Source organism: Falco cherrug, chromosome 3, assembly GCF_023634085.1.
Source record: "Falco cherrug isolate bFalChe1 chromosome 3, bFalChe1.pri, whole genome shotgun sequence".
Taxonomy (NCBI): Eukaryota; Metazoa; Chordata; class Aves; order Falconiformes; family Falconidae; genus Falco; species Falco cherrug.
The window spans coordinates 119,050,061-119,076,354 of record NC_073699.1 but is presented as its reverse complement, the minus strand read 5'-3'; the positions used below and the strand labels follow the sequence as shown (position 1 = coordinate 119,076,354).

Sequence of the window (26,294 nt, the reverse complement as noted above, 5' to 3'; positions counted from 1 at the left end):
GCGGTGGGTCATCTTGAAGAGTTCACGTGAGAAATGCGTGTGACGAGGGACCCCGCATCCCTACCAGGGGCAAGCTGGGAGCGCCAGGAGAGGCTCGTGTGGCCGTTGGTGTGGGGGTGGGAGGCTCTGCAGAGATGCCTTGGGCTCACGTCCAGCTCCAGGAGATGAACCTGGGGCTGGTGCGGCCTGGTGCGGGGCTGCTGAGGCTCGGTGCAGCCTGGCGCGGGTAGCTGAGAGCTCAGTGTCCAGCCCAGGCCCTGACCCGCCGGGCTGCCCCCGGGGCCCGGCGGCCGGACCGGGGGAGCGGGGTCGGACTGGCGGCGGCGCCGAGGCCCAGCGGCCCGTGGGGCCGGGCCTCGCCGGGAAAGCCCCCGCCTCTCCTCCAATCACGGCGCGTTCGAATCTCCCGCCTACCCACCAACCCCCTTGGCTTCCAGCGGGAGCCAATCGGCGGAGGGAGTCATCCCGCCCAGACCAATGAGCCTTCGCTTCTCACCGCCGCGTCTCAACCAATCAAAATCTGCCGCAAATATCCCCTCCCAGGAGTTGGGTTTTCGTCCAATCAGAGCCGGAGATAGCTCAGCCTGCCAATCAGCGCCGCTCCTTCCCCGGGGCCTCGCCGCCATCTCTGCGGCGGCCGCCAGGAGGCGGGATGGCGGCGGGGGGCGGCGGTGCGTGCGTCACTTCCGTTGTCAGGTGGCCGCCGCCGCGGAGCGGAGCGGAGGCCGCGGCCGGGCGTGGGGCTGCGGGAGGCGCCGGCGGCCGCACTGGCCCCGGGGCCATGGGTGAGCGGCGGCGGGCGGGAGCGGGCAGCCTCGTGCCGGGGCTGGGCCCGCTGTGAGAGGGGGTGGGCGGCCTAGGCACCGCGGCTGGGAGGCGCCGCCGGCAACCGTGGCCGTGTGGGGCCGGGCCGGGCGCTGCGGGGACCCTATCCGCTCCGGAGGCTTCGCCGCCTGGTCCCGTGCCGGCAGCCCGCGGGGCCTCCGAGGCGGTGCCCGCCCGGCAGAGGCCTGTGCCGGGGCGGCCGTTGCCGGCGGAGCCCCCCCGCTGCCGGCGGCTCGGGAGCGGCCCGGGAGAGGCCGAGCCCGTCCCCACGCGCGTGCCGTGGCCTGCGGGCGCTGCCTGTCGCTCTCCCGGCCTTGGGCCGCCGTGAGGCCTCCGGGCTCTTCAGCGGGAGCTCCTGACGCTGCGGAGCCTCCCCCGGTGGGCGGCCCGGCCCGGCCGGCCTGTGTACTGCCGGTGCACCGGCCGCGGGCCGCTCGCCAGCGAGGGTGGGATGCCGCGGCTGGATTTAAATATCGCTTAGTAAAGCTCCCTTGTCGCTCTCTGCCCTGTGACAGCGCTGGCGGGGGTTTGGGCTTTGTTGACAGCACAGGTCTTTTTGCGATGCACTGACAGGCTCAGGGCTTGCCGAGGGAGCAAACAGCTTGTGTTTGGTGCTGATTTCGCTTTCAGTCTGGGCAGGAGTTTCTTAATTTAGTTGTTTCAGACCTCTGTGTTGAGGAGGAGTCTCGTGTGTCTCAGCAGTGAGTAGTTGAAGGTCATACCTCTAAGTGAGAATGAGTAAGACCATGAAGTATTACAGCTGGAGCTAACTACAGAAACCTGTCCTGTCCTCCCTGCGTGAGCTCGTCGGGAGGACATAAGGAGGTATGCTTCGGGATTTCCTGCATTCAGAGCCTGTCTCTGTTACCTGTTGGCTTTGGCTGTGGCCTTTGGGATCTTCACCACTGTGATAAGCGAGAGCGTTAAAGGTCCCGCGTGCTGCTGTTGGGGGCAGCCTGTGGCACGGTGTCTTTGCCCCGCTGCTCCTCTCCCTGATAAAAGGGCTTTGGGGCTTGTCTTCTTCCAGGCCAGCTGCTCCCTCCTCCTGCTGTGGCTGCAGATGTGCTGCGGTGACGGTGATACGGTTCTTTACTAGTTTAGAGCCTTGATGTGTAGGCTTAATGTATGCTTTTACATGTGGGTGTGCTAGGCATCTTGGGCTCTGGTCTCCTCGGGTTGCAAGCCTGTGTCTGGAGCGAGGTAGAGAAGTCGGAGTGAGGCCAGTGCCCAGCATGACAAGGCTGAGCTACTGCACCTCAGCCACCTGCCTGCTGCGGGACAGCAAGGCTCCCTTTGAGGCAGAAGGGACATGAGTTGGGTGCAGGTGGAGGGTGGTTGGGTTCTCAGGGTGCCTGCAGCCTGGGTAAGGTGTAACTTGAGGGGCAGAGCACAGTAAGGCTTACCTGCTGGTGAGCGGCCCCGGGCTGGCAGTGGTTGGGATGCAGGATGTGTTTCCCTGCTGCTGGAGTGTTTGTGCTACATCCTTTTATTGTTTCTCTGTGGCATCCGTGCTGATGGTTTGGTCACATAATCGCATTACTTAAAAGCATACTCATGTTCAGCTGCTTTTTATCCTCAGGATATTACAGAATGATCTCCTTTTGAAACCGCACAGAGGGAAGCCTTGTAGGCACTTAGCTGCTGTTTGATTAAGGACAACCCTATTGATTTTATTTTGCCTGAACTGCCCACTGAGCTTAGCCTAAATAAGAGATGTGTTATCTGTGCTCTGGACTTGTACGGTGTGTGCCTTGCTCGTGCCTGGGAGCTCTTGCTAGACCACAAGAGAGACTATGTCCATTGTAATTTTCTATGTGAAATGCTCTTTTTTTTTCCTTTTTTTTTTTTGTTTGTTAATTGGGTACATAGTTGTGAACTTACAGTGTCTGTCAATGTGCTTTCATGCCACACACAATAGTAACATTACCATGGCAGTATATGTAGAAAATGTATTTCTTTCTGTCTAGTTAAGGCTAGATAAGTAGGTTATCATTAAAAACAGCAGCCACACCTCACTGTAAAGAAAGTGTCAGCATGTGTGCAAGTCATGTGATAATCTTTGTGCGCGTGAGGAAAGTCCTGCTGTAGTGGATTTACGGAATGTTAAGTGTACATAGTAACATAAGCTATAAACAAAAAATAAAACCTTGTAATACAATACACGTCTCACCTGATGGTGACTTGAAAGGTAATAACTGCCAGACTTCACAGGAGCAGCCCAAGGTCAGGAACTTGTGTGCTGGGAGAGCAATGGAGTCTCGGGTGCTGTCAGAGTGCTACAGTTGGATTTCCAGGCTCTTCTCTGCTGTACTCGGCTGTAGGTGCCCCTGCCATGATGATGTTGGGCTGGAGCATGGATTTTTCCTGGTGGATGTGGCATGTGCTTAAGTGTGAAAGGGTTAAACCGAAGTTAGTGTTTATGTAACCAAACAGGGAACTCCCAGAGATGAGTCTTTGGCTATCTCATGTGTTGATGCATCAGAAGGGTTTAAAGAAAGCCCAGCTTGTTGCTTGCACTGTAATTACGTTGCTGGAATTCTGTGCTTCAGAGTTTCCCCAGCTGCCGGGGGCGGGGGGCCAGGAAGGAATTTGCTTTCCCTGATGTGTGACTTGGCCTGTGGAAGCCTTTTTTGTCCCTGAGAAGTTGGAGATTGGCGACAGTAGATGTGAGATGTAGGCAAGGTGTACTGGGGTCCCTTTTTGCACTATGGCCTCCCAAGTGCTTGCCATGCCTTGCTCACATACCTGGGATTAAACTAATCAGCAGGTTGGTCTGAGGAAGGTGTTTTTCTAGTGGGTTGGTTCGGCAGGGGCTGCTGGAGGTGTTCGGGTCTCCCAAAGTGTGGCTTGCTTGGCAAGTTCATACTTCACCAGGTACCTCGGCCCCTCGTGCTGTGCTGGCACCTTGGGATTCTTCCTTCTCCTTTGGTCAGAGAAACTCTGTGTCTGGTTTTGAGGGAAATTCTCACTTAGGGAAGAAGACTGAATGAGTCTCCGCACGTTTCCAAGAAATCTCTGAGTCAGGGCTCCTCTGTTTCTGGAGAAGGCTTCCCTTCCCGGAAGGGCTCACACAGTGGTACATGGGTTGCACCGGTGGCTCTGAGTCATCTGATGGGCTGCTTTTTTTTTTTTTTTTTTTTTTTTAAATATTGTTGTTATTACTTCTCTTACAGAGTGGTTCAACTTCCAAAGCCTTTGGTAAAGTTAATGTTCCTGTGTAGTGAATCTACTACAGTGCTTTGTAGAGAGAGGGGAGCCCACCCCAGCTGCGTTGTGCCTGGCTGCAGCAGCTCCTCCTTCCCACACGCCTGCTTTGCTTGGGATCTGCCTGGCAAACATTCCCTGTAATCCCCCAGCCAGTGGCTCCTCCTCAGGCCTGGCTGATCCGAACTCCGCCTGTTCTCAGGGAAGCTTTTCCAATGGGTATGGAGCCTCTGTCCCTGGGAGCGCTGATGACTCTGCTCTGAGCTGTCCCTGGCCGGGTTTGCCCAGGGAAGGTGTGTGGCAATGCTCTGGGATTACCGCTTCTCGCAGCGATACCGACCTGCTTGTTCCTGTGCGGGGAAGTCAGGCCATTCTCGAGGTTTTACTCATTTAATGTTAGCATTCGTGTAGGTTTTTAGGTCATGTCCAACACGGCTTATTGTGAGCTGGAATTTGCCATGAGCCAGGCTTAAATGTGAACTTCAGTTAATTGTCATTGATAAATACTGCCCAATTTTTGTAGCTTAATTTTTGCAAAAGCTGAGGCACTGGCTGAGAGGAGAGTGGACAGGGCAAGTGGGACAAAAACCTTTGGACCGGGTCTCCAGGTTCATCCCAAATGCTGCACTATCTGCCTGCCAGAAGAGAAAGCTGGGTAGAAATGCTGCTCTGTTGGGTGACAGGTCTTCTCCCTCTGGGGTGGGAGATGGATAATTCACGAGTACAGAGCAATGCCGTGCTTCCCTGGATGGCTGAGCACCCAGCGGTGCTGCCTCTCCACTGTGGAGGTTTCAAGCCTGGTGACGAAGCCCATGGGGAGAGAGGTGATTCATTTGTCCTGTGCGTGCGCCTGAGTCGGCAGCCCTGCCTGCAAGTCCCACGAGTCCCAGCCGTGCTTCCACCTGCAGCGTTTCCAGGTCAGGAGCGACAGGCAGGTTTCAGGTGCTGGGGTGCTGGCAGTGGGGTGAGTGGGAGCAGACACAGCTCAGCTCCTTTGGCTGCCTGGGAGCTGCTTCTGCAGCACCTGGGCTCCCAGGGAGTTTCTTTTATAATGGCGTGAGCTTCTTGCTGAAGGAGCTTGTCCTTGATAGCCCTGAACTTCCAGTAGATGCTGGTGGGCTCTGTCATCTGCTGCTGGTTCCCAGCTGCCAGCTCATCTCGCTGCCTTACTTGCAGAGTTCTGCTCCTTTGTAGCAGTGGGGTAGGACACCTTTGGGGTTGCCAGTCATCACACTGGGAAGTATAAATACCAGCTAACTCGTTTTGTCCCCTTGTTGCAAGATAAAACAACAGAAAGAGTTGTGGAGGCTGTATCAGCTGCTCCAGTGTTTAACTAGTTTCTGTGCTGCTGAGTAATCCTGTTAACGCCCCAAAGGTACTGTTTTTTTCCTGCTCCAGCTATTAGCTGTGGCTGCTGGACTGTAGGACTTGCTTGTTCTTTAATCCCAGATGAAAAGGTCAGTTTCCTCCTCTCTTGTTTTTCTTTGTTGTTTTGCTGGGCACTGGAACATCATGCAGTAATTCAGGAATTAGACAATTTCCTTAAGCTACGTAATTAAAAGATGTTGCATCTAGGTCTCCAAATTATTTGATTAATAATTCTATTAAAGTCATAGCTAACACAGTAAGAAGCTTTAGAAGCTTCTCCAGTAAGACGTTTGATACATTGCATGCATCACATTAAAATGGTTAAGTAACGAATTTTTGTGCTAGACTTGTAATTTCATTGTCTGTCTGAGAAGACCGTTTTTGTTACAGATGGTGGGACAGGGAGCGGGGGTGGTTTGATTCAGTCTGTTCAGTTTGGGTTTTGGGAGGGGGCGGTGAACCCACTACATCAGTATCTGTCCTGTCCCTAGGATGGAGCGTTTTAAGGGATTAAGTGGTTTTGTTCTGGTTCTTTGCATAGATGTTGGATTCTCTCTCTTGAGACTTATCCTGCTGCTGTTAAAATGAATTATGATATTATTTTTTTTTAGTGTTAAGAATTGGAAAGTCCCAGCTGTCTGTGGGCTGCCTGTAGACAGAGACGTTGCTGCAGGGGCTGGGGGGTGCTCTTCGACCTTGCGAGGCTTGCTGCCTCTCATGGAAATGTTCTACATTCTCAGTTTTAGGCTATTTTAACTCTCAGCTGTGCTGCAGCATAACCAGTTTGTGCATGGGACTCCACTTACTGCTTATTTGTCCTCTGCTCATTGTGTGTGAGGAGGAAATCCTTGTGCCATGCAGTAATCCCCTCTTGTGTGCTCTGAGCAAGCCTGTCCGGGGAGGGCTCCGCTGCTCTGGCAACACTAGCTGCAGGACACGAAGCAGCAGCTCCTTTGCTGTTTGAACACGTTGGGCAGAGGAGCAGTGACACTGCCAGTGTCCTTCCAGCTGAGCTGTGCAGGGGTCCTGCAGCCAGCGCCTGTCCAGGGGCCGGCGGTGCCCGCGGTGGGGCCAGGGATGTGCCGGGGGATGGCAGATGGCTGCTCCGGGGGTGGGACCCCCATCCCACTCTGCCACTCGGCACTTGCGGCCTTGTGTTTCCACTGCAGAGTCATTTTAAGCCATCCAGCTTATTATGGCTCTTGTCTAAATCTTATTTAAAGCTTGTTCTTCCAGGATATATTTCAGCTGTGGGTATCTGAGAAATACCAGCTTCGTGTTAGAGTACTTCTAGCAGTGGAACGCCTTGAAATCAGAGCTTTGTATCAGCCCAGCTCAAGCCAAGATTCAGTGAATTTGCAGGTAGAAAGCTCCCGCTGGCTCGGCAGGGAGGGGAACCTCTCACATTACTGTTCTTGGTTTAAGATTTTCCTTAAAGACAGGCTCAAAATACTGTTCTTACCCTATGCCTAGTGGATGGCCACTCATTCCACAGGAGGCTTAACACAAGGAAGCCTGTGCCCTTTTGACCAATTTCCTTGCTCTAACTGGGTTTACACAATGTGCAGAAAATCTTCCTGCTTTTTCACAACAGCTGCCCCTGGCTTTCTTCCCTTTGCTCTGGGACCTTCCTTCCATCCGATCGTCCTTCGTTCCGGTCTTGGAGGAACCTAAAGTGCTCACCCTCTGCTGAGCTGAGGTGTGAGCTCCCTCAGGGTGCTGCTGAGGGCTCCTGAGATTTTTGTGGGGCTGTGCTGTCCTTGCTGCCTCGTGATGCAGCTGGAACAGGGTAAGGAGCAGGGAGATTGGGTAGACAGTGCTGTGAGTGGCACAGGATTGTCTTTAATAGCACAGGACTCATTTATATTGGTGGTTTTCTCCCTTGCTTTTACAAATATTGTGTGACAGAGCTGTGAGATGTGAGTTGGTGTATGTCCTTTAAGCAGTGGTAGGGCTGGGGCACCTTCACTCGCTCTCAGTGCCGAGACGACTCATACTGAGAGCGCTGGCTACCTGGCGTGTGGGTGAGCGGTTCGACGTGGTCTGCCTGGCCAGGGCATCCTGCTACCCAGAGCAGTGGCTCTGAACTTTCTTCATCAAAATATAAATAGGTTTGGTGCTTTAATTCAGAAAGATCTTTAGCAAAAAAATCTTTGCAGCTCCCCCAGGACCAGGTGACGGTACTGTGATGTGGTTTGGGAGGTGCCGGGAGTTTGGTTCACATGTCCCAGGTGTTCCTTGTACATTTTTCGGTTGATCTATGTGGATACTGGTAAATTAAGCCAGCCTGGATTAACAAACATTTAACACGTGCAATATCTGAGGATTAAACTAAGCATTTGGTAGAGGCGGTATAGATTCAATTCTAGATTGTCTGGTTTAAATCCTAAATTTCTCCTTTTTAATGGGACCAGAGGAACTATTAAGCAGCACTGAATTTAAGCTGAGTTTGGTTACTTTTTTTGAGGCCAAATATAAATTGTAAAGAGGAATTAACTTGCAGGGATTTGAAAAGAATAAAATTCAATGTATTATTCTTTGTTGCAGAAATTGTTCAATTCAGGTCCAAACTTTAAGCATTAACTCTACTGTGACTAAAATTACTTCTAGAGGTGAAGGTTTTCTTGTGGCACTGTTGCTAACTTGGGTGTATTTAAGATACTGTTAAGAACAGGCGAGCTAGTACCGTGTGATGGAGGTTAAAATGAAGAACGTATTTTTTTCTGCGCTGAAGGTCTGTCTCACATCACAGAATGTCTTTCGAGATCGTTGACGCTTGTATTTGTCTTGCTGTGCAGGGCCATATGCCTGTGACTCTTTGGGGACTGAACTTCAAGAGCCTTTTTTTTTTCCTGTCACATGGTATCAGGAGCTTCAGGCCTTTTCTAAGCCAAAACAAACACAGATGTTTCAAGCTGCAGAAGTTTTGGTGCATACCATGTTATCGTAATCAAGAATAATCCAGAACCACAGCATCAAGTGTATCTCATTTCACATTACAGAGTCCTCGACCTTTCGACCATCCAGCCTTCTCCAAGGTGATGACTCCTGTCTCCTGAGACGTTGGAAAACCTAGTTTGGAAGAAGAGTAAAGATACAGTTGATGCTGAACTACGTGAGTCCTCAGATTATTTTGTTTACGATAACGCCGTTTGCACCAGCGATTGCTATCCAGCTTGGATTGCACAACGGTCATTATCTCAGAGTTTCTGTGCAGTGGGGTTTCTCCAGTGGAAATGTTACTCATAGGTTTCCAGCGGGCATGATGATGTTGCAAGGAGTGGAGAATTTTATTAGGAACAATCAAATATTAGGTCAGGGATGCGGAATGAACAGAACAAGTTGCATGTGGGGCTCAAGACTTTGTTCTCTTCAGCTAGCTGGGCCTGGTAACGCTTCTCTGTCGGAGACTGAACAGCTGGTGGAAGTCGGTAGTGCAGGATGCAAAGACTGCTGCAGTTCTCACCTTATCTCTCTTGCTGTCTCTGATCTTGGTGACAGGTACTGCTCGATGAATTAATGCAATGAGATCATGCTTGTGTCCACAGAAAGGGTGGGACTGCCAGAGGGTAAACTTCATTCAAAGCGTGGTGATTTATCCATCTCTTACGTGGTGAAACACTGGGACTTTTTTTAAAACAAATAAGTACAAGCCAAAAATACTTTCCTAGTCTGCTGTAGTAATCTCTTAGGGAAGACTATCGGGGCTTGTTTGACTTGCTCAGAGTAAGAAAATGAATCTCTGCTTAGTTCCTCCTCTTCCCCCACCCCTCCACCACCCAAAAAAAAAAATATCTTTGAAAGGTTAGAGAATGAGCATTTAGCATTTAGGTATTTATGAAAGTCTTTGAAACTGTTTTCCAAGAGATGAAGGTGAAGAGGAGGTGGTGCATTGGAAATAAAACATCGCTTTGGAGCCGATTTATTCTTGTAGTGAGCATGCAGCATGTGAAGGCTGGGCTGGCAGCAAACATGAGACGTTCTTTTCCTGCTAAACTGAAACAAGACCTTTGTTTGGGGAAGAAGTGTTTTATTCACAAAGGCTAGAATTTATTTGGCCCTTTAGGTGTTGGTTCTGCAATACAAATTCTCCTGCAAGTTCTGCTACAAATTCTGTTTAGATTTCTGAGCAGCAGAAAACGTATGTTGGAAATCAGATTTTCTGCAGTACCTGAATAAGTAGGATTTAGCCAAGCTTTTGGTTATTTGTGCTGAATTGTTGTGATGTGTGGACCTTGAATAAATACTTGGATGCAGAAGCATGAGATGCATGTTTAATAGATTCAATTGTCCTTTGCGTGAAGTGGGTAGTACAAGAGAGCACACGTACTGGCACCACAGTGTTTCCTTTCATTAGAATATCCATCAAAGGCAGGTAATAGTGTGTTCATTCAAAATAAAGCATCGACCCCTGCACATAGAGACTGAAGTGGTAGACCTTTATGTATTGGAATCCAGATTTCAGCTGCATTGGATGTAGATAGATGGAGATGTAATAAAAAGGTTAAAGCCTAAAGAGGTACAAAGAGAGAGGGGGGGACTTTTTTTAAGACTGAAACTACATTTTTGAAATATCATTGTTAAATTGACTGAACCTCTTGATAACTAGCATGTTTCAGTCTTCTGTGCCCTTGCTGGAAAAGGTGAAAGATACTGTTTATTTTTTATGGTCAGTTAGTTTGTACGTTCTTGGCAGTTTGAGGAACAGACTTGAGCCTTCCGAGTTACTTGGTGAGCTAGCTGCGATGCCTGGTGGGAATTCCTCTGTGGAGGAACCCATAAAAGTCCACAGGCGGAATCAGAAGTAAACATCCATACAGAATGATAACTTAGTTTTGGAATATGTTAATTTGCAAATTTGGTTTTGCTGTAAAGCAAGCTTTCATTATGTTGACTTGTTCCCACTGTATGTCTCAAACAAGTGTTCTAGGAAATGTTGCTTTGAATAATGAGGCTGATTTATACCTTCAAAAATGCATTAAGTCTCCAGCCCACAACTGGTCTATCAGTAATGAGCCATAGCTTTTTTTGTAGAAACACAAGTAGGCAGAGACACGAGTGCATCAGTAGGTGAAAGCCTTCCAGTACAAAATAAGGGATAGTATAAGAAACTAACTCACTTGCTCATCAAATGTGCTCTTCTTTCTCTTTCAAGAGCCAAGGATGAAGCGGCGAGCATCAGACAGAGGAGCTGGGGAAACATCCACTAAAGCAAAAGCTCTTTGTACAGGGATTTCTGGAAATAATGCCAAGAGAGCGGGCCCTTTTATACTAGGTAAGCAGGGAGGGGTTTCTTCTTCAGTTTTCAAGGTAGCTACTGATTGCAAAACTGAAAATAAAAGACACTATAAAATGAGGCAAAGCAGATGTGTAATTCAGCGTCTTAGCTCAGTGCAATTCACTTGATGCTGCTCTGCTACAGCCCTTGGAACTTCTGCAGCTGGTCAAGCTAAGGAGTTTCATAATACTAATATAGCAAGGCAGGCATGGCTTTTAAGATCAATATCAGCCCTTGCTCTTGCTTTTTTTTTTTTTTGGTGGTTTGGTTTTTTCTAACTACATGCTTAAATTTGGTAAAGAGCAAATTCATTCTGGAGCCTTTTTGGTTAGAGCTCCAGGGAGATGCTCAACCCTGCTTGCCTGGAATATGCTGTCAAATCAGCGTGTAGGCAACTTATTTATGCACTAGTGGTTGTTATGAGCAGTATGTGCAAAGGCAAGACCACTCTGCTAGCTCTGGATAGTTACTGGAATAGTTATTAGTTCAGAACTTGTTATATAAACTGTCAAAACCGTAGTGGACTTCACAGTGGAAATCAATGGATAATCAACTGGAAGCTGATTGACTTAAACTGCAGTGGAAGCTGTATGTTAGCTTGAAATTTGGACTGATCTGTGTACCTGAGCCGTGTCTGCAGAGGTGGCAGTTGGGTTCAGAGGTGTGGTAATAGCAGTTGCCATGGGTGTTGCTAGTAAACGTAAAAGCCGTATGGTTCAGGCATGCAGAAATTTGAATTTCTGAAAACAGCTGTGCCATGTGTGGGCTTTTGTTAAGTGTTTCTCCAGTGAACAAATGAAACATTGTCCACAAAGGTTTCAGAGTTCAATACCATTTTTTTTCTTCAGAGTGTAATTTGTGGAAATGCACTTAGTCTACTAAAAAAAAGGAACTTAGTTTAAACTAATGTAAACTGCGTGACACTTGCATACTGATGTAACCCTGAATTAGTCATTGCTGCTTAAAGGAAAACAAGTCTGTTTTTGCTTTGTGCTGCTAGGTCCACGTTTAGGTAACTCTCCCGTGCCAAGTATTGTTCAGTGTTTGGCAAGAAAGGATGGGACAGATGACTTCTATCAGCTAAAGGTAAGCAAACTGCAGGGCTTCCAGAACTTTGGGGCTCATTCACTCTTGTGACAGAAGCACTCACAGCCATGTGTGGTGTAGGCTGAAGCAGCACACTGTCGGAAACGGCTGCTGGAACTTCCCTTCGATGGGGCAGTTCTACCAGGCATAGATCTGGTGTTGAGATTAGCCCTGAGATGAGGCCTCTGTGGTTGCTCTGCTGCTCTCCTGGAGCCCTCTGATCTGCTCAGCTGCACCTGAAATGGGAGCAGCTCCAGTGGGGGGAAAAAAATCACCTGGAGTATTTGCAGAAAGCCACCTAAGCTGCTTTTGTGTGTTAGTCAAGCTTATGCTGTGCATTCTGTGCAGATGTTAGTTCAGACAGGTTTGTGGCAAGTGTGCAAACATCAGAGCAAGTACATCAGCTGCTAAAACACATGTGAATACCTAAAATGAGAGAGGTTTGGGGACATTCTGTGTTTTCTGGGAACTGTAGAGGTCTTTTCCCTTTTCCTGAAGATTCTCACCTTAGAAGAAAGGGGTGATAAAGGAATAGAAACCCAGGAGGAGCGACAGGGCAAGATGCTGCTGCACACAGAATATTCTCTCCTTTCCCTGCTCCACAACCAGGAAGGAGTGGTTCATCATCATGGGCTCTTTCAGGTACAGCTGGTCACTGTCCAGGTTGGGGGAATGCCAGTAACTGCTATTGGCTTGAGCTGCTTTTGGATAATTTACAGTTGTGCTGACCCCATTCTTTTGTGTGAAGACTTAGCAGCACACTGCTGACATTAACCGCTGCTGCTTCAATCAAGCAGGTTTGTGGCAGGGGCTCTTGAGAGTTAAGTGGCACGTAACGGGATTTGGGAAATGTGACAACATTCAGACATGGGACAGGTGCTTAGTAGCATCTTCTTCAAATAGAAGAATAGCTGTTTCACTGGCAAATTAATTTGTGCCCACAGAGCGCCTTTTACAGCTGAATTTGTGCTTTCTGGACCCACAGAGCGCCTTTTATAGCTGAATTTGTGCTTTCTGGACTCTGTGCTGTTTTATGATGACTTGTAAGAGGGGACAAATTGCCAAGGAACTGTTTCAGCAAGTTAAACTAGTCGGTGTGCTGACCAGTGTCTTGTGTGAGTGACTTGTGTTGCAGTTAAAGCCTTCAGAGCTGTTTATGGATGGAATGGGCTGATAGGAATTACTGGTTTGGATGTTGGTGTTGCCTTGCTGGCTGGTTAAATTTTGTCAGCAGACTTTTCACTTGAGGCCATCTGTACTATACTTTAAATAAGCCAAATGTCCAACTCTGCTGCATCCTGTTTAATGTTATGGAAGAACTGCTAATTGTGTCTTAAGATTTCTGTTCCTCTCATTAATAATGTGTTGGATTGCTAGTATTTGGAGAGCCTGTACCACTGTAGAGGCTTTATCTAAAGGTGTCTGTAAAAACAGTATCAGTGCTGGCATACACATATAACCAAAGAGCATAGACTTTCTCTGGCTTCTTTAAGTAGAGGTCATGTATCGTTTGTTTGGTGGGGTTTTTTTTTTTAATCCCAACTTGGGGCAAAGATCAAGCACTATGACTGCATTTGCTTATTTTGAGATCACCACATAGTTATTTATTCTCTAGTGCTCTGTATGCAGGTACATAGGCCCAGATAAATTCCCTGAACTGTTGCTCATTTGTTTGTCTCCCTGTAGGACCGAGCTTGTGAAATTATAGAAGATCTAGAAGCCAACAGAATGGTCAGAAAAATGAAGAAGCGTATTTGTCTTGTATTAGACTGTCTCTGTGCTCATGACTTCAGTGACAAAACAGCAGATCTGATCAATCTGCAGCATTATGTCATTAAAGAGAAGAGACTCAGCGAGCGGGAGACGGTAGTGATATTTTATGATGTGGTACGAGTGGTGGAAGCATTACATAAGGTAAGATCTTTGTTACCCCTGTCAGTGCTGGAAGCCTTAGTTTTCCCACGTTAGTATAATAGATGTTTTAAAACTTCCTTGTGCAGGCAGTGACGAGATGACAGGGATGGATGTTTCCTTGTAACAGTGTTCTGTGCGAGACCTGATGCCCCAAGCTGTAAAAGAGCATTCCCTTCCCTTCCCCTCCCCTCAAGTTTCTCTATGATAATGTAGAATTTGTTGACTGTGGAAAGGGGCCAGCTGGATTAAATGCGGATCAGGTGAACAACAGTGTTACTAACCACAGAAAGGGGCAGCTGAAGAGGAGAGCAGAGGCTAATCAAATGCAGGAAACACTTTAAGCTATTTCCATTTGAAGCAAAATAAATCACAATGTAAGAATTGATTTCTAAGCTCAGAACCTCAAGCTACAAGTTTCAGATCAATGAACTAGAAATCACTGTAACAAAAATAGATTCTGCCAGTGTTTGACTTCTTACCCTGTGATAGGGGACACTCATCCTTCCTTGGCAAAGCGGTGAAGCCTGTATCTTTTAAGGGAATGCTCATCATATTGGTCTTACTGAGCCTGGACTGTTAAGTTTCAGGTCTCTTAGTTTCAGTCAGGTCTATCTTTGTTTTCAAAGTAGCAAATTCACTTTTCTGTCCTTCTAACCAGAATGGAAAATGAAGTGCACAAAGTACCCAGGATGCAACCCGACTTGAAACCTTGATCTAGGTTATTTCTGAGAATGAAGATGACATGATTTCAGAAGATACTTAGTGCTTTTGTCCTAGTATCGAATTTATACCTCTGTAACAAATATGCTTTTGCTCACGTTGTACTGTTCTATATTTTACAGAAAAATATTGTGCACAGAGACTTGAAACTAGGAAACATGGTGCTAAACAAAAGGTAAGTCTGCTGGAGAGCTGCTGTGGTGGCAGTTGTCTTACATTTCTTCCCTGAAGCAGATTTCTACTAGAAACATAATTGAGGGCAGCACTTGAGAGTGCCGTCATGTGAGAATGGTGAGGGAGACGGAAGCCAGCTGCGCAAAGAAATTTGCAAGGGAAATACTCTTTAATATTTTTTTGCTAATATATATATAAAATGTGATAAGTGGTTTTGTTCACAATAATTCACGTTCCGTCGTGCTGAAGGAATTCCCAACACTGCAGTCTGTATGTAATCACAGCAGTGTTAAGCCTTTGACTGTTGCACTGCTGTGTTTTTCCTAGCAGTAAAATATTTACTTAACTAAACAAAAGTTCTTCTGTCTAGTCTGTATTTGTGCTTGAAATAGCTTCCTTGTTCCCATTAGCTGGTTTGGTGCAAGCCTCAGTTTATAATGCACCAATGTCCAACATGCCTTGGATGCTGTGCAGACACAAGAGGGACCAGCCCTCCCGGAGCAGAGCAAACAGCATCCGTGAGGCACAAGTTCCGCACAAGTGGTGGCAGCGTGCGCGTTGTTTGGTGGCTCCTTGGAGTTTTTTAGCTGTCTTGGGTTATGCAGTTATTTAGTTGGCAAGCTAGTTCTAGTTCAGCTACTCTGCTGTGTCCTTCAGTATTACATTACTGGCTAAATATTTTGCACTAACTTTAAGAATGAGTGGAATTTTATTGTCTTTTCACACTGTCTGGTTTTCTGTGGAATGAATAAAAAAGGAAGGCTGTAGATCTGCAGGCTTCCAGAGTCTGTACAAAGCATGCAGGTTCACTGCGGTCACAGCTTTTTTCTCCTCCCTAATACTGTTGGAAACAAAATAGATTTTACCTACTGAGGCCGAACTTCTCGGTTCTGCCTCTCCGACACACAGCAGCTAGTGCTTTTCAAGGCCACCTCTAAATTGTTTTAAGTCGTTTCTCTAGAGGTGCTTTAAGGTAAATCTCTTATCATCCGCTTGCTGCTTTGATTCTTTTTCTTGCTAGGAAGAGGCAGACAAAGGTTGCTGCTTTAAAGGATCCACTCAGAGCCGCTTTTCTGGGCAAAGTGTGCAGTGGAGCATCCCGCTGATAGAGCTGCACACAGGGCCCCCCCTAGCAGGAAGGGGGAAGGTATTTGAAGCTTTGTGAACACACTTGCTAAAGTCATTCTTTGTATTACGTACTATGTTTTTGCTTTTTCCTAGCAAGACCATCAGCTTTGGTGAGGAGAAACTGTAGCCTCTACAGCAGTGAGTCATGTGAAAGGGTGGGTGAGGCATAAGAATAGATCACCATGGAGAGGACCAGCCGTTTGGGCTGATCAGAAATGTTTGTTCTGTTCCAGCCGTGCTCACAAAAAAGCCAGGTCTTTCTGTTAGCAGGGGAGTGAAGGAAGCTCCCTATCACTGCAAAGCCCTAACCAGGCATGGTACACCCGGGGCCAGCGAAGGTCCCTCCAGCGTTGTCCCTCATGAGATGCGGACGTTAAAGCCTTGCAGGTTTTCTAATTAGCCAGCACAGTGGTTGGATGATTACAGATTAGATCAAATTTCAGTGACTAAATAAAACCAAGCAACCCTGAACATTTTTGTGTCCTTTAGAACGCTTAGTCTTTTAAATCCTTAACAAATCCTGGCTGAATAACAACCTGCAGGGAAATCTCTTGACAGTTGAAGCTGACACTTCTTAAACACAAGTCTGTCTGTCTTAATAATCAACTGTCCGTTGCCAACACACACTTGGTTTTATTTCACTTATCTGTTAGACTTGCTGGAAATATTTCTTGGTTATTGTGACTGACTTAATTCTGTTGGGCTCTAGTTGTGTAGTACTTTTCAAGAATATAGCAAACTTGTAGACGGTGTTTTTCTACTCAGTCCTTTAAGTTGTACGTTAAAATCCAAATTATCTGAGTGACATGGAAGATGTAACGTGATAATTTTGTAATGAGCTCACTTTCCCTGGAAAAATTCATTAACTGGAGCTGGCAATACCATAGGGAAGTAGGGGTATCTTAATAGAGAAGTTGCATGTACCTGCAGTTCTCGCTGTTCTGTGTACTTGCCTGTGAAGGACAGCCCTGCGGATCGGATCAGATAAAACTGCCACCAGGCTCGTGCTGTGCCATTGCTGGGGAATGCGGAAGGGGTTGTACTGAATCTGATCAAAGGTTCTGTAGCTCATCTGCTGGTGGTACGTCAGCAAACAGCACGTGGAGGCCAGGCCTTCTGCAGGTTATTTTCCCCTCAGCTTCCAGGCAATGTTTGCTTTTAGAGATGGTGCTTGGGAAGCATATGGTAGAACCAGCAATTAAAATAAACTTCCACTTTAACAGCCTTTGGTCAGCAAGCATACAGGTGCAGATCCTGGTGCTGCTGCTACCTGCATGGTGCTGTGCTGCTGGCAGGCTGGCCAAAAGGCAGCTGTGTGGCCACAATGTGAGCAAGTTACGTGAGCACCCTGTGCTTACAGCCACGCTTGCGTGTGCCACTCAGGTTGGGTGTAGACAACATCTGTAGGAGTAAAAGAAATTTTCTTACCCCCCCCGTAAGAGTCTTGGAAGCTGTGCCGACAGGTGTGGAATCCCTTCCCTTTGGAATGGAGCTGATCTTACAGCTCCACTTGTCTTTCCCCAGCAGATCAAGCTTCCCAGAAAGCCCCATAGATGCACCCTTCTGTTTTAGTGTTAACATCTCTGCTTGTGCTGTTCGACTCGTGCAGCACGGTCCTTGCTCACTGATGCCTTCTGATTCTCCCCAGAACCCATCGAATAACCATAACAAACTTCTGTCTCGGAAAGCACCTGGTGAGTGAAGATGACCTGCTGAAGGACCAGCGAGGGAGCCCTGCCTACATCAGCCCAGATGTGCTCAGCGGTAGGCAATCCCCTTCAGCCCTCGGTGGGCATTCGCAGCCCCTACACTACTTTTGTTTGTGGCTCTTGACAATACATGAAAACCACTTAGTTTTGTTCCCATGTGTAACCGGCCTTCTGTGAGAGCCTCTTAATTAGGGTCCAGTTATGAGACTTGGTCTGTTTCTTTCCAACTGGGAAAGTATGGATGGAAGGAGAGAGTGTAACTTTTTTCTTAAGGCTAGTCTGAACTTCAAAGCTAATTAAAAGCTTCCTGCCTGCTCCTAAATAAGGCTGGCTGCACACAAGATGTTCTCTTTCCCATGTCTGAATCCTGTTCCTGAGGCTTCACTTAAGCTGCAGGTAAATCCCCAGGCCGAAGAGGCAGTCAGCCCAAATCCCACCATCACGTCTGTTTGTTCCAGGCCGTACGCTAAGAGGAGCAGTTGCTGCAACTGCTGCTTGCTTCCAGAAGGGAACTACTGACCCTCTGGGCAGCTTCTGGGCCCACTGGGAGGAGTTACTTAAAAATAAAGGAACGATGACACCGGGCCAGACCAGCTGTCTGTTTGGGCTGTATCTTGTCTCCAGCAGCCTGGCCGATGCCGTGTCTCCAGCAGAGCCCTTAAGCAGAAGTCTGGCACCGAGCAGCTTTCCCTCATGTCCTTCTGCCTTTTAACTGTTTCCAGTGCATGGAACTTTCAGGAACAGATGTGGTTTCTGTCTATTTAATTGCTTCAGGAGGTTTCTCTTCCATGAGCTCTTAAGGTCTGCTACTGTACCAGCTTTTCTGCTGAGCAGGCGGTGGTGGTCCTGTTTGTCAGTGTAGTGACAGAGGCATTGTTTGGGGGCTTTTTTGCTTTTTTTTTTTTACTTTCTTTTCATCCAGATGAGCTGGACAGTGTTGAAAGGTGCATTTGCAGCTGGGACTGTGCATATCTACATCTTTCTATGGAGACTTCAGTTATTGTGCGTTAGCTCATGTTGTGGAGTACTGGTGAGCACAGATAAAATTCCCTTTGGATGAAGCTGAACTGCACGCTGTGGTCCAAGATCACCCCTAGTACATCCCACCTGCCTAAGGGTTATCCATCCACAGGGCTGAGGTAGGGTTTGGATGATGGGAAGCTGCCTAAAACTGGACAGCAGGTCATCAGCACCAGCTGTTTTTTGGAAAAGTCAGCAGTCTGTTGGGCAGCACTGTGCGCTGGTGTGAAAGCCAGAATCCTTGCCAGTCTGTCACATTTGTTTATGTGAGGATAACACCTGGAATACTGAAAACACCTCTGCTGAAGAATTGTTTATGGTATCCTGAGCTATATTGTATTTCAGTAATGCCCTCAGAGGGAGCTAGTCCTGATACCTCCAGACCCAGTGGACTCGCTTTAGTAAGTTTGTTGTCAGGTTTACAGGCAGCAGCAATAAATGTAGCTGAGCTCTTCCATTGTGATCTGCCAGGCAGGTTTGAGGCTGCTTCCCTCCTGGGCAGGACGAAGCCAGGAAGGGAGCAGAGGCAGGCAGGGAGGTGGAACATGTGTTTTTTGCAGGCCTTTCCTGTTCTGCAGGATATCCTGAGGCCCCTCTAACCAGATGGATGATACGAGCCAACTGCTCTGCAGGAGCTTGGAGCGGTTGCAGCTCAAGTGTCTAGTAAAGGCTGCATGGAGCTGCTCCTTCCTGCTCGTCCAGGGTACTGTTCTGTCCTGGACTTCAGCCCTGTTGCCCTCCCTGCTAGCACAGCTCAGCTGCAAGCACCCACGTTTCCTCTAATGGCTCTCTTGGTGGTGGCTTGGCTGGCCTGTCCGTGGGTCACGGCACAAGGGACTGGACAGGCTGGTTTTGCTGACTTCTCCGACAGCTGAGGCCGTTGGAGACCCTGCAAGGCGCAGCCATCCTTGCAGGACTGCTTCCCGCTGGAGCACCGCCTGGCCTGACGCCGGGTGTGATCGCACTGCGCTCGGGCTCTGACCGCCCTGCCGGTAGCCCTTACCTGCTGGGTGTCTGCAGCCCAACACTCTGGAAGAGCGTTTTCCAGAGCAAAATGGCTCAGTCTGCAGTTCCCCTCCGAGTACTGAGAGAAAAGTTACTTGAGGACATCCAAGCTTCACCACCAGCTTCAGACTGAGCATCCCTCTGTCTGTATTGCTAATGTTCCTTTGCAAGGGGAAGCTAAAACGCCTGAAGAATTAATCATTGTTTTAGGTCTCCAAGAGGAGCTGTCTTCTGCTAAGAGATGGCTTGTATTTTATGGCTGGTGAAATGTCACCACAGGAAAAGCTGGAGGAGGAGGGAGAGGTGCCTTTTTTTGAGCGTATAAAGCAAAGAATAATTAGTACAAATAACAAATGCTGCAGCAGTGACTCACTGCGTGAGTCAGAGGAAGTCATTCCCTCAGTCCTGTGCTGTGGTACGGCACTGGCGTTTAATTTTTTGACCCTCGTGCGTGCTGCTGTTTGCTGATTTATGGTGTGATTGAAGGGGCTTCAAAGCAGCATTTCCATCGAGCGAATCCCAGGGCTGCAGCAGCTTTTGGGGATGCCTCCGTGCAGGAGAGGCACCTTCGCGCGCCCTCGGTGGTTTCACAGCAGGCTCTGGTGGCTGTGTGCTGGATCTGTCCCAGAGGCAGAGTCCCATCTCGATGAGCTCAGTCTGAGCTGGGTGTGGAGAGTCTTAGTCTGTGCTTCCACGCAGATCTCATGTGCAGCTGGGGTGGTGAGGTTGGTGTTGATCTTTGGCTACTCCACCAGAAGAGCACTTATCCTTCTTGGGCTTTCTTCCCTGCCTCCGCCTGCCTTTTGCTCGCTGGCTCTTAAATTCACTTCTCCTTCGGCCTCTCCTTTGGCCCAGGCTTGCAGCAGGGTGCATCTGCGGAGCCTGTGAGGCTCAGGAGCTCCCGGTGGTGACAGTCTGCTGGGATGGGGAAGGGGAGTGAAGTGAGAACTCCAGCACGGTACGGAGGGGTTCAGATTCCTGGATGCTCTTGGCTCCGATCGAGGCTGTTCAGCAGGGACGGCCCTGCTCTGTAGGGGAAGGGAAGACATCTGTGTGGAGGTGAACAACTTGCTTATTCATGAAGGATGCACCTTTGAAAGAGTTTCTTAGTGTCTTGTGATAGGAAGTCGAGCATTTTGATCAATGCTTAGAAAACAGGATCACCTGCAGAGGTTACTTCAGTGCCTTTGCTGCTGGTGGTGGGCAGCAGAGGCAAGCAGTGTTGTAAAGCATGGTGGTTTTGTCTCTCCTTGCTCCCTGCAGGACGGCCGTACCGTGGAAAACCCAGTGACATGTGGGCATTGGGTGTGGTGCTCTTCACCATGCTCTATGGCCAGTTCCCCTTCTACGACAGCATACCTCAGGAGCTTTTCCGCAAAATCAAGGCTGCCGAGTACACCATCCCTGAGTGAGTACAGCCCGTCCCGGGGAGGCCCTTCTCTTGGTGCCTGTGTGGGTGGTGCTCTGGGCCTTACTGGGACAGCTGGCGCTGGAGGGGCTTCCCTCAAAGCCCCTGAGGGTTGCAGCAGTAACGAGAACAAAGACCGTATGCAGTAGACACCAAGGAAGCAGTAACAAAGCTGGGACGTCTTGTGTGAAGGCCTCCGTGCTGCAGGGACAGGGAATCAGCCTCCTGGTTAATTCTGGGGTCTCTGTCAGGGCAGCAGCGGCTCCTCTGGTTCCTGACCTGTGCTCCCAGCACATCCATCCTGCTGCTGCCTCTGCCCACCTCGGACGCTCAGGGTCACTGTGTGTTCTCTCTCCCAGGGATGGACGGGTCTCAGAAAACACTGTGTGCTTGATCCGAAAACTGCTGGTCTTGGATCCGCAGCAGCGTCTGACAGCTTCTGAAGTGCTGGATTCTCTCAGCTCCATCATAGCATCATGGTATGTGCAAGAGCAGAGAGGCAGGAACATGGTGTCTCCGGCCACAGGCTGTGTTATTCCAGCTGTGGCCAGCAGACTGCTGCCAAACAGGACACCAGGGGAGGATCTGTGGGAACTGCAAGAAAGGCTTTAAATCCTGTGTCTCAGCCACTGGTGTCTGCTGATAGATACAGCCAGAGCGGCTTGTACAAATGCATGTCACTGACCAAGGTTGGAGTATGTAGAGCAGTAACATTACAAAACAGTACTGGGGTACGGGAGGGCCTCTGCCGTGTCCCCCTTGTGCTCCCCAGATCTGATTTTTAAATGAAGTCTGATGGTCAGGAATATCTTACACATGCAGACAGATGCAGCCAAATGCAGAGAGACTTCCTGCAAGCTTGTAACTAGCACTGCGTTGTCCTTTAAGTGAAAGCAGTCACGAGACTTCTAGAGGAGAAGAGCAGGAGATGCCGTCACAGGTGGGAACACCACACAGGCGAGGTGGGGGGATGCCTTTTGAGGGTAAATCTGACTCCAGGACGGGCATGAACCAACTGGGATGAGATTCCAGTAGCACACTCCAGCAGAAACTGATCCTGGCAGTGTTTGTTTGGTGCAGCCCTCTTGTCAGCCCTGCGACCTTCTGTCTGTGCTGCACAGCATGCCCAGGCAAAGTTGTTGTTGTTGCCTGTTGAGTCAGCAGTGAAGGCTGTGATTTTTGGAGCTGTGGCTGTTTTCTCTCCTACCTATGCAAGGGTTAGAGTGTTCCACATCCTGTTTAAAAAAAAAAAAAAAAAAAAAAAAAGGTGGCTCTGAGGATTATAATGTGATTTCATACCAGGGAAATTGAATTTTGCGTAGTGTCCTTTAGGAGGAGTGGCTGGTGTGGCATCCTGGCAGCCCTGTGCCACACGGGTGGCCAGCCAGGCAGGGTTACTGTGCCCGGGGTGTGGGGTGAGGGTGGGCAAGCCAGTGCTGCGCTCCGAATCCCTGGCACTCTGCTCTCCCTCCAGGCAGTCTATGTCCTCGCTGAGTGGCCCTTTGCAAGTGGTGCCAGACATCGATGACCAAGTGGCTAACCCTGAAAACCCCCAAGAGGTAGGTTTTCCTACTTTGCTTTCCATGGAACTGCTTTCCCGTGCCGCTGTGCCAAGTCGGTAATGGAAGGAGGTGGCAGCTCCTTGTGGCCCCCGAGCTGGCGAGGGGAGGGCGGTGAGGACCCCGCTGTGGCTGCTGCTCTGCAAGGTGACAAGAGTGCATCGCTGCCTTGTGTGCAGTGGAAGGAAAGGCTCGCGCTGCTGGGACTGGGAGTCACATCCAGCTGGCCATGCTGCCTGGAAGTGAGCTCGCGGGCCCTGGAGCCGCCCCTAGCTCGCTCCTCTCGGAGCAGCGCTCACTCCCTTGCATGCAGCTGAGAGTTTGCATGTGCTGGGAGAGGCAGGAAGAGGCAGCAGCGTTGGCTCGGGCTCTCCAGTGAGCTCTGCAGTGAGAGCAAACATCCTGTTTTCTTGCCAGTGTATTTCACGTTGGAAGGGACGGTTGGTGACCTCACTGCCCAGGGACGGCCTTGTAGGCACTTTGCCTGCGATGCCACAGTTGGTGTTGCCATCAGAAATCCCTCCGCTGGGCTTGGGGGGGGGGGGGGGTGGGTGGGATGTGAGAGCCGGGGTCAGACAGCTGCAGCCTCTGACTGTCTGGCAGGGTTGGGATGAGTTGCAGCAGGACAGAGCCACTGAGGTTTCCAGACCTCTGTTCCTGGTGGCGCTAATGGCTTGCGGGGAGTCCTGCCTGTACGTCTGGCAGCAGGAGTCTTGCATCGAGACTGCAGTTATCCCGTGGTAGCTCAGGAGAACCGGGAGAGGAGCTGTGGGCCTGTTGCGTGTTGCTGTGGCTCTGACGGGGTGGTTCTGTGGCAGGTGAAGGTGACGGAGGAGTGCTCGCAGTACGAGTTCGAGAACTACATGAGGCAGCAGCTGCTCTTGGCTGAGGAGAAAAACACTTTGCATGAGGCCAAGAGCTTCCTACAGAAGCGGCAGTTTGGGAACATCCCCCCGGTGCGACGCCTGGGCCATGACGCCCAGCCCATGAACCCTTTGGACGCAGCTATCCTGGCCCAGAGGTACCTTCGGAAGTAGCTTCCCACACATCCGAGAGCACAAGCACCATCCTGCAGTCTGCCTTTCACGTCGCCTACTACAGCTCAACAGCAATACCGGTGTCCCGTGATGGAGAATAATGTAGCAATTCTTCTGAGCTCTGTTCGGGGACACGCACTCACACTCGCTCTGGAGGGAGACTTTTGAAAAAGCTAGTTTTGGAAGCAGCAACCTCTTGGCATCTTCTGGAATCTGTTTTTTTTAAATTGAAGCCTAGATGACTAATCTGCTTTTAATCATGACTGTAATCTACCTCTCTTGTCTTTTTAACCATGCTGTTCTCTGGATCGAGCAAAGCCTGTGGGAAAGGAGAAGACTACCAAGGGTGAAGCTGGTTTTGCTGGCACAAGAGTTGCGGCTGTGCAGTACGGAGAGTCGGCTGATTGCATTCGCTCCATATGGTTTGAATAAGCTTAGATTTATCAGGGTTTCTCGAAAGGAAGAATTTCTTGAAACCTCCCACTTCCCTTCATCTGCATCAATTTTTTTTTTTTTGTCCTTAACGTGCCACCTGGTTTGGCTGTGTTGGCTAACCCTCAGTGGCCGTGTGTGGGCTGCAGTGTGCCAAGGCCTTTGTGAGCGGCACAAACAGCCGCCCAGTTACCTGGTGTGACCGGGGGCTGCCTGGAGAGCCCGGCCACTGCCTCAGGCAAGAGTTGTCCTTGCAGGCGATCGCTGCAAAGGTTGGATCTTGTCAAAGATTTTGCAGGACTCGGCCCGGTGTGGCCTCTGACCTCTTACCCACCTTTCACTGATTCTTTTAGTTTCATAAGGATATATGATTTAATCTTATTTTTTCAGTAGCTTATCTAAGGTGCAGTTAAAATTGCATTAATTCTGATTTAGCATTTTCACACTTCAGTTGTGGTACAGATATAATATATGAGTTATAATGTGAAAAAGCTTCCCAAAATAATCTGCCTAGATTTAGGAAGGGGCTGGCTGAAGTCTCTACTGTATTTGTTCCCTAGCTTATCTTGCCATCCCAGCCTCGCCATGCAAACCTGGGGCTGCCTCTGCCACCCCTGCGTGGTGCTGCGGTGGGAGAAGGATGTCCCGGTTTGTCACCTAATGCCACTGGAAGAGTGTTTGCCTGTGCTGAGAACAGGAACGATTGTTTCTGAGCCTCATTTTGTGAACTGGATGCCTGTCTTGCCAGATGAACTGTTCTCACACAGAGGTCCCAGGGCTCACAGGACCCCAGCCAGGGCTCTTGCTCCAGGCACCAGCACTCCGGCTGCCACCTTTGCCTGCTCCTGGCTGCTCCCAGCCCCGTGGCAGCTCCAGCATCACCCTCTCCTGCCAGCCTTGGGCTGGACACAAGGAAAGGTGTGAGCAGGGATGGGAAAAGCTGCTGTGGCTTTGGCTGTGGGGGCTGGCCCTGCTTTTTGGGGCCAGCTCTACCCCCCCGCAGTGATTGTGGGCAGGGAGCAAGTAGCTGATCTATTTGTAGCATGTTGTTGCCTTCTCTTGCCTTGGGCTGGGGAAGCAGACTGAGTCTAGCCTGGGCCAACCTACGGGCATCTTTGTGGGGACATAGGGATTGACCTGAAACTCCTTGGCAGCGTCGGGCATTACATCCTGCCTGCGAACTCGCCGAAGCCGTGCGGCTTGGCAGCGGGCAGGCAGGGAATTGTGAACACTAATACAGACTAGAACAGTTGCACCAACCCCAGCCAGCTGAGCCAGTAGCCTGAAGTCTTAGCCTTATTTATTTTAAAGATGGTGGGTCTGTCCCAGTACACCCCAGTGTGTGCCCATCACCCCCCTGTGCCACCAGCAACAGAGTAGGGACCCCCAGCCCCTGAGCACCCGTGGGGTTTGGACCTTCCAGCTGGGCTCTGCTCTCTCCATCTGGTTTTCTCCTGTCTTGTTCTCCTGATTTTTTTTTTTTTTTACACACACACACACACACCCTTCCCCCCCCCCAAAGTTGAAGCAATATTCTGGGGACTCTGCAAGGCTATATCATACCCAGTATTCCTGTGCACCAGTCATCGCCAGTAAATCATACTTGTATTAAACTGGAAGAGGGGGTGGCATGGGGAGGGCAGAAGGGGCTGGGGGTGTGGACAGAGGGGCCGTGCTGCGGGAAGGAGCCTATTGTAAGGAGAGAAAAAAAAAAAAAAAAAGAAAAAAAAAAAGGAAAAAAATTTGTATAAAGACATTATTTTTGTACTACATCGAAACTACTCCTGCATGTCGGCAATAAAACTTCATACCGAGAGCCCGGCGCGCAGCGACCCTGCGGGGATGGGGGGGTGGGTCTGAAAAGGGTTTGGGGGGCTGTTGTGCCTGGGGGGGGGCACACAAGAGGATGCAGCAGGGGGGGCCTGCAGCCCCGTGTTGCCCTGTGGGCCCCAGCTGCCCTGGCAGAGCCGGGTCATCCCGGTACAGCCTGGAGTGGTCCCCTGGGGCCAGCCGTGGGACGCAGCCTCTGTCCTGGAGGTCCAGGGCTGATGTGGGTGGGGTAGAGCCCCCTGCCCGTGCCCTCGGCTCTGCCCCGCGCCTCTGCTGCTTCCGAGCGGTACGTGCCGTGGCCAAGCGGCGACAGGGCCAGGGTGCTGCCCGTCCCCACAGCTCCCCGGGGCTGCCCCAGGAGCCCCCACGCACCCGGCGCCGCGGCGCTGTGGTGCCACGTGCGGGGCTGCAGCCCACCGCAGCGCCCGCACCGCCCTGCGAGCCCCCCGCGCCGGGCTGGGGTCCCACACTGCCAGCCCCAGGCCTGGCCCTGCCGGGTGGGCGCTGGCACGGGCAGGATGGGGCTGGGGGCTGCCCACAGCCCGAGCTCCCGGCTCCGGGGCGGCTCCGCAGCAGGGCCTGAGCCGGGGGTCCCGG

The 26,294-nt window shown here is 50.0% G+C and overlaps 1 protein-coding gene across 4 annotated transcripts; it reads left to right on the top strand.

Moving 5' to 3' along the window:
• The first annotated feature begins 655 nt into the window (after positions 1-655).
• On the top strand, positions 656-25,681 carry STK40 (serine/threonine kinase 40). 4 transcript variants are annotated; one of them, XM_055704666.1, is made up of 12 exons: positions 656-785; positions 8,400-8,512; positions 10,553-10,672; positions 11,676-11,761; positions 12,260-12,403; positions 13,448-13,675; positions 14,518-14,570; positions 17,346-17,461; positions 20,695-20,839; positions 21,199-21,318; positions 22,314-22,398; positions 23,217-25,681. In XM_055704666.1, exons 3-12 carry the CDS (start codon positions 10,561-10,563, stop codon positions 23,433-23,435), a joined length of 1,308 nt encoding a protein of 435 aa, XP_055560641.1. In that variant the 5' UTR covers positions 656-785; positions 8,400-8,512; positions 10,553-10,560; the 3' UTR covers positions 23,436-25,681. The 4 variants fall into 4 exon arrangements, with proteins under 4 accessions (XP_055560641.1, XP_055560642.1, XP_027661839.1 ...); XM_027806038.2 differs by lacking the exon at positions 656-785 and adding an exon at positions 1,248-1,650; XM_027806037.2 differs by lacking the exon at positions 656-785 and adding an exon at positions 3,970-6,759.
• The last annotated feature ends 613 nt before the right edge of the window (positions 25,682-26,294 follow it).

Coding starts and splice junctions, on each gene's coding strand:
- STK40 (XM_055704666.1), top strand. CDS start 10,561: ATGAAGCGGCGAGCATCAGACAGAGGAGCTGGGGAAACATCCACTAAA. Junction 10,673..11,675: donor AGCGGGCCCTTTTATACTAG/GTAAGCAGGGAG, acceptor TTGTGCTGCTAG/GTCCACGTTTAGGTAACTCT. Junction 22,399..23,216: donor ACCCTGAAAACCCCCAAGAG/GTAGGTTTTCCT, acceptor GTTCTGTGGCAG/GTGAAGGTGACGGAGGAGTG.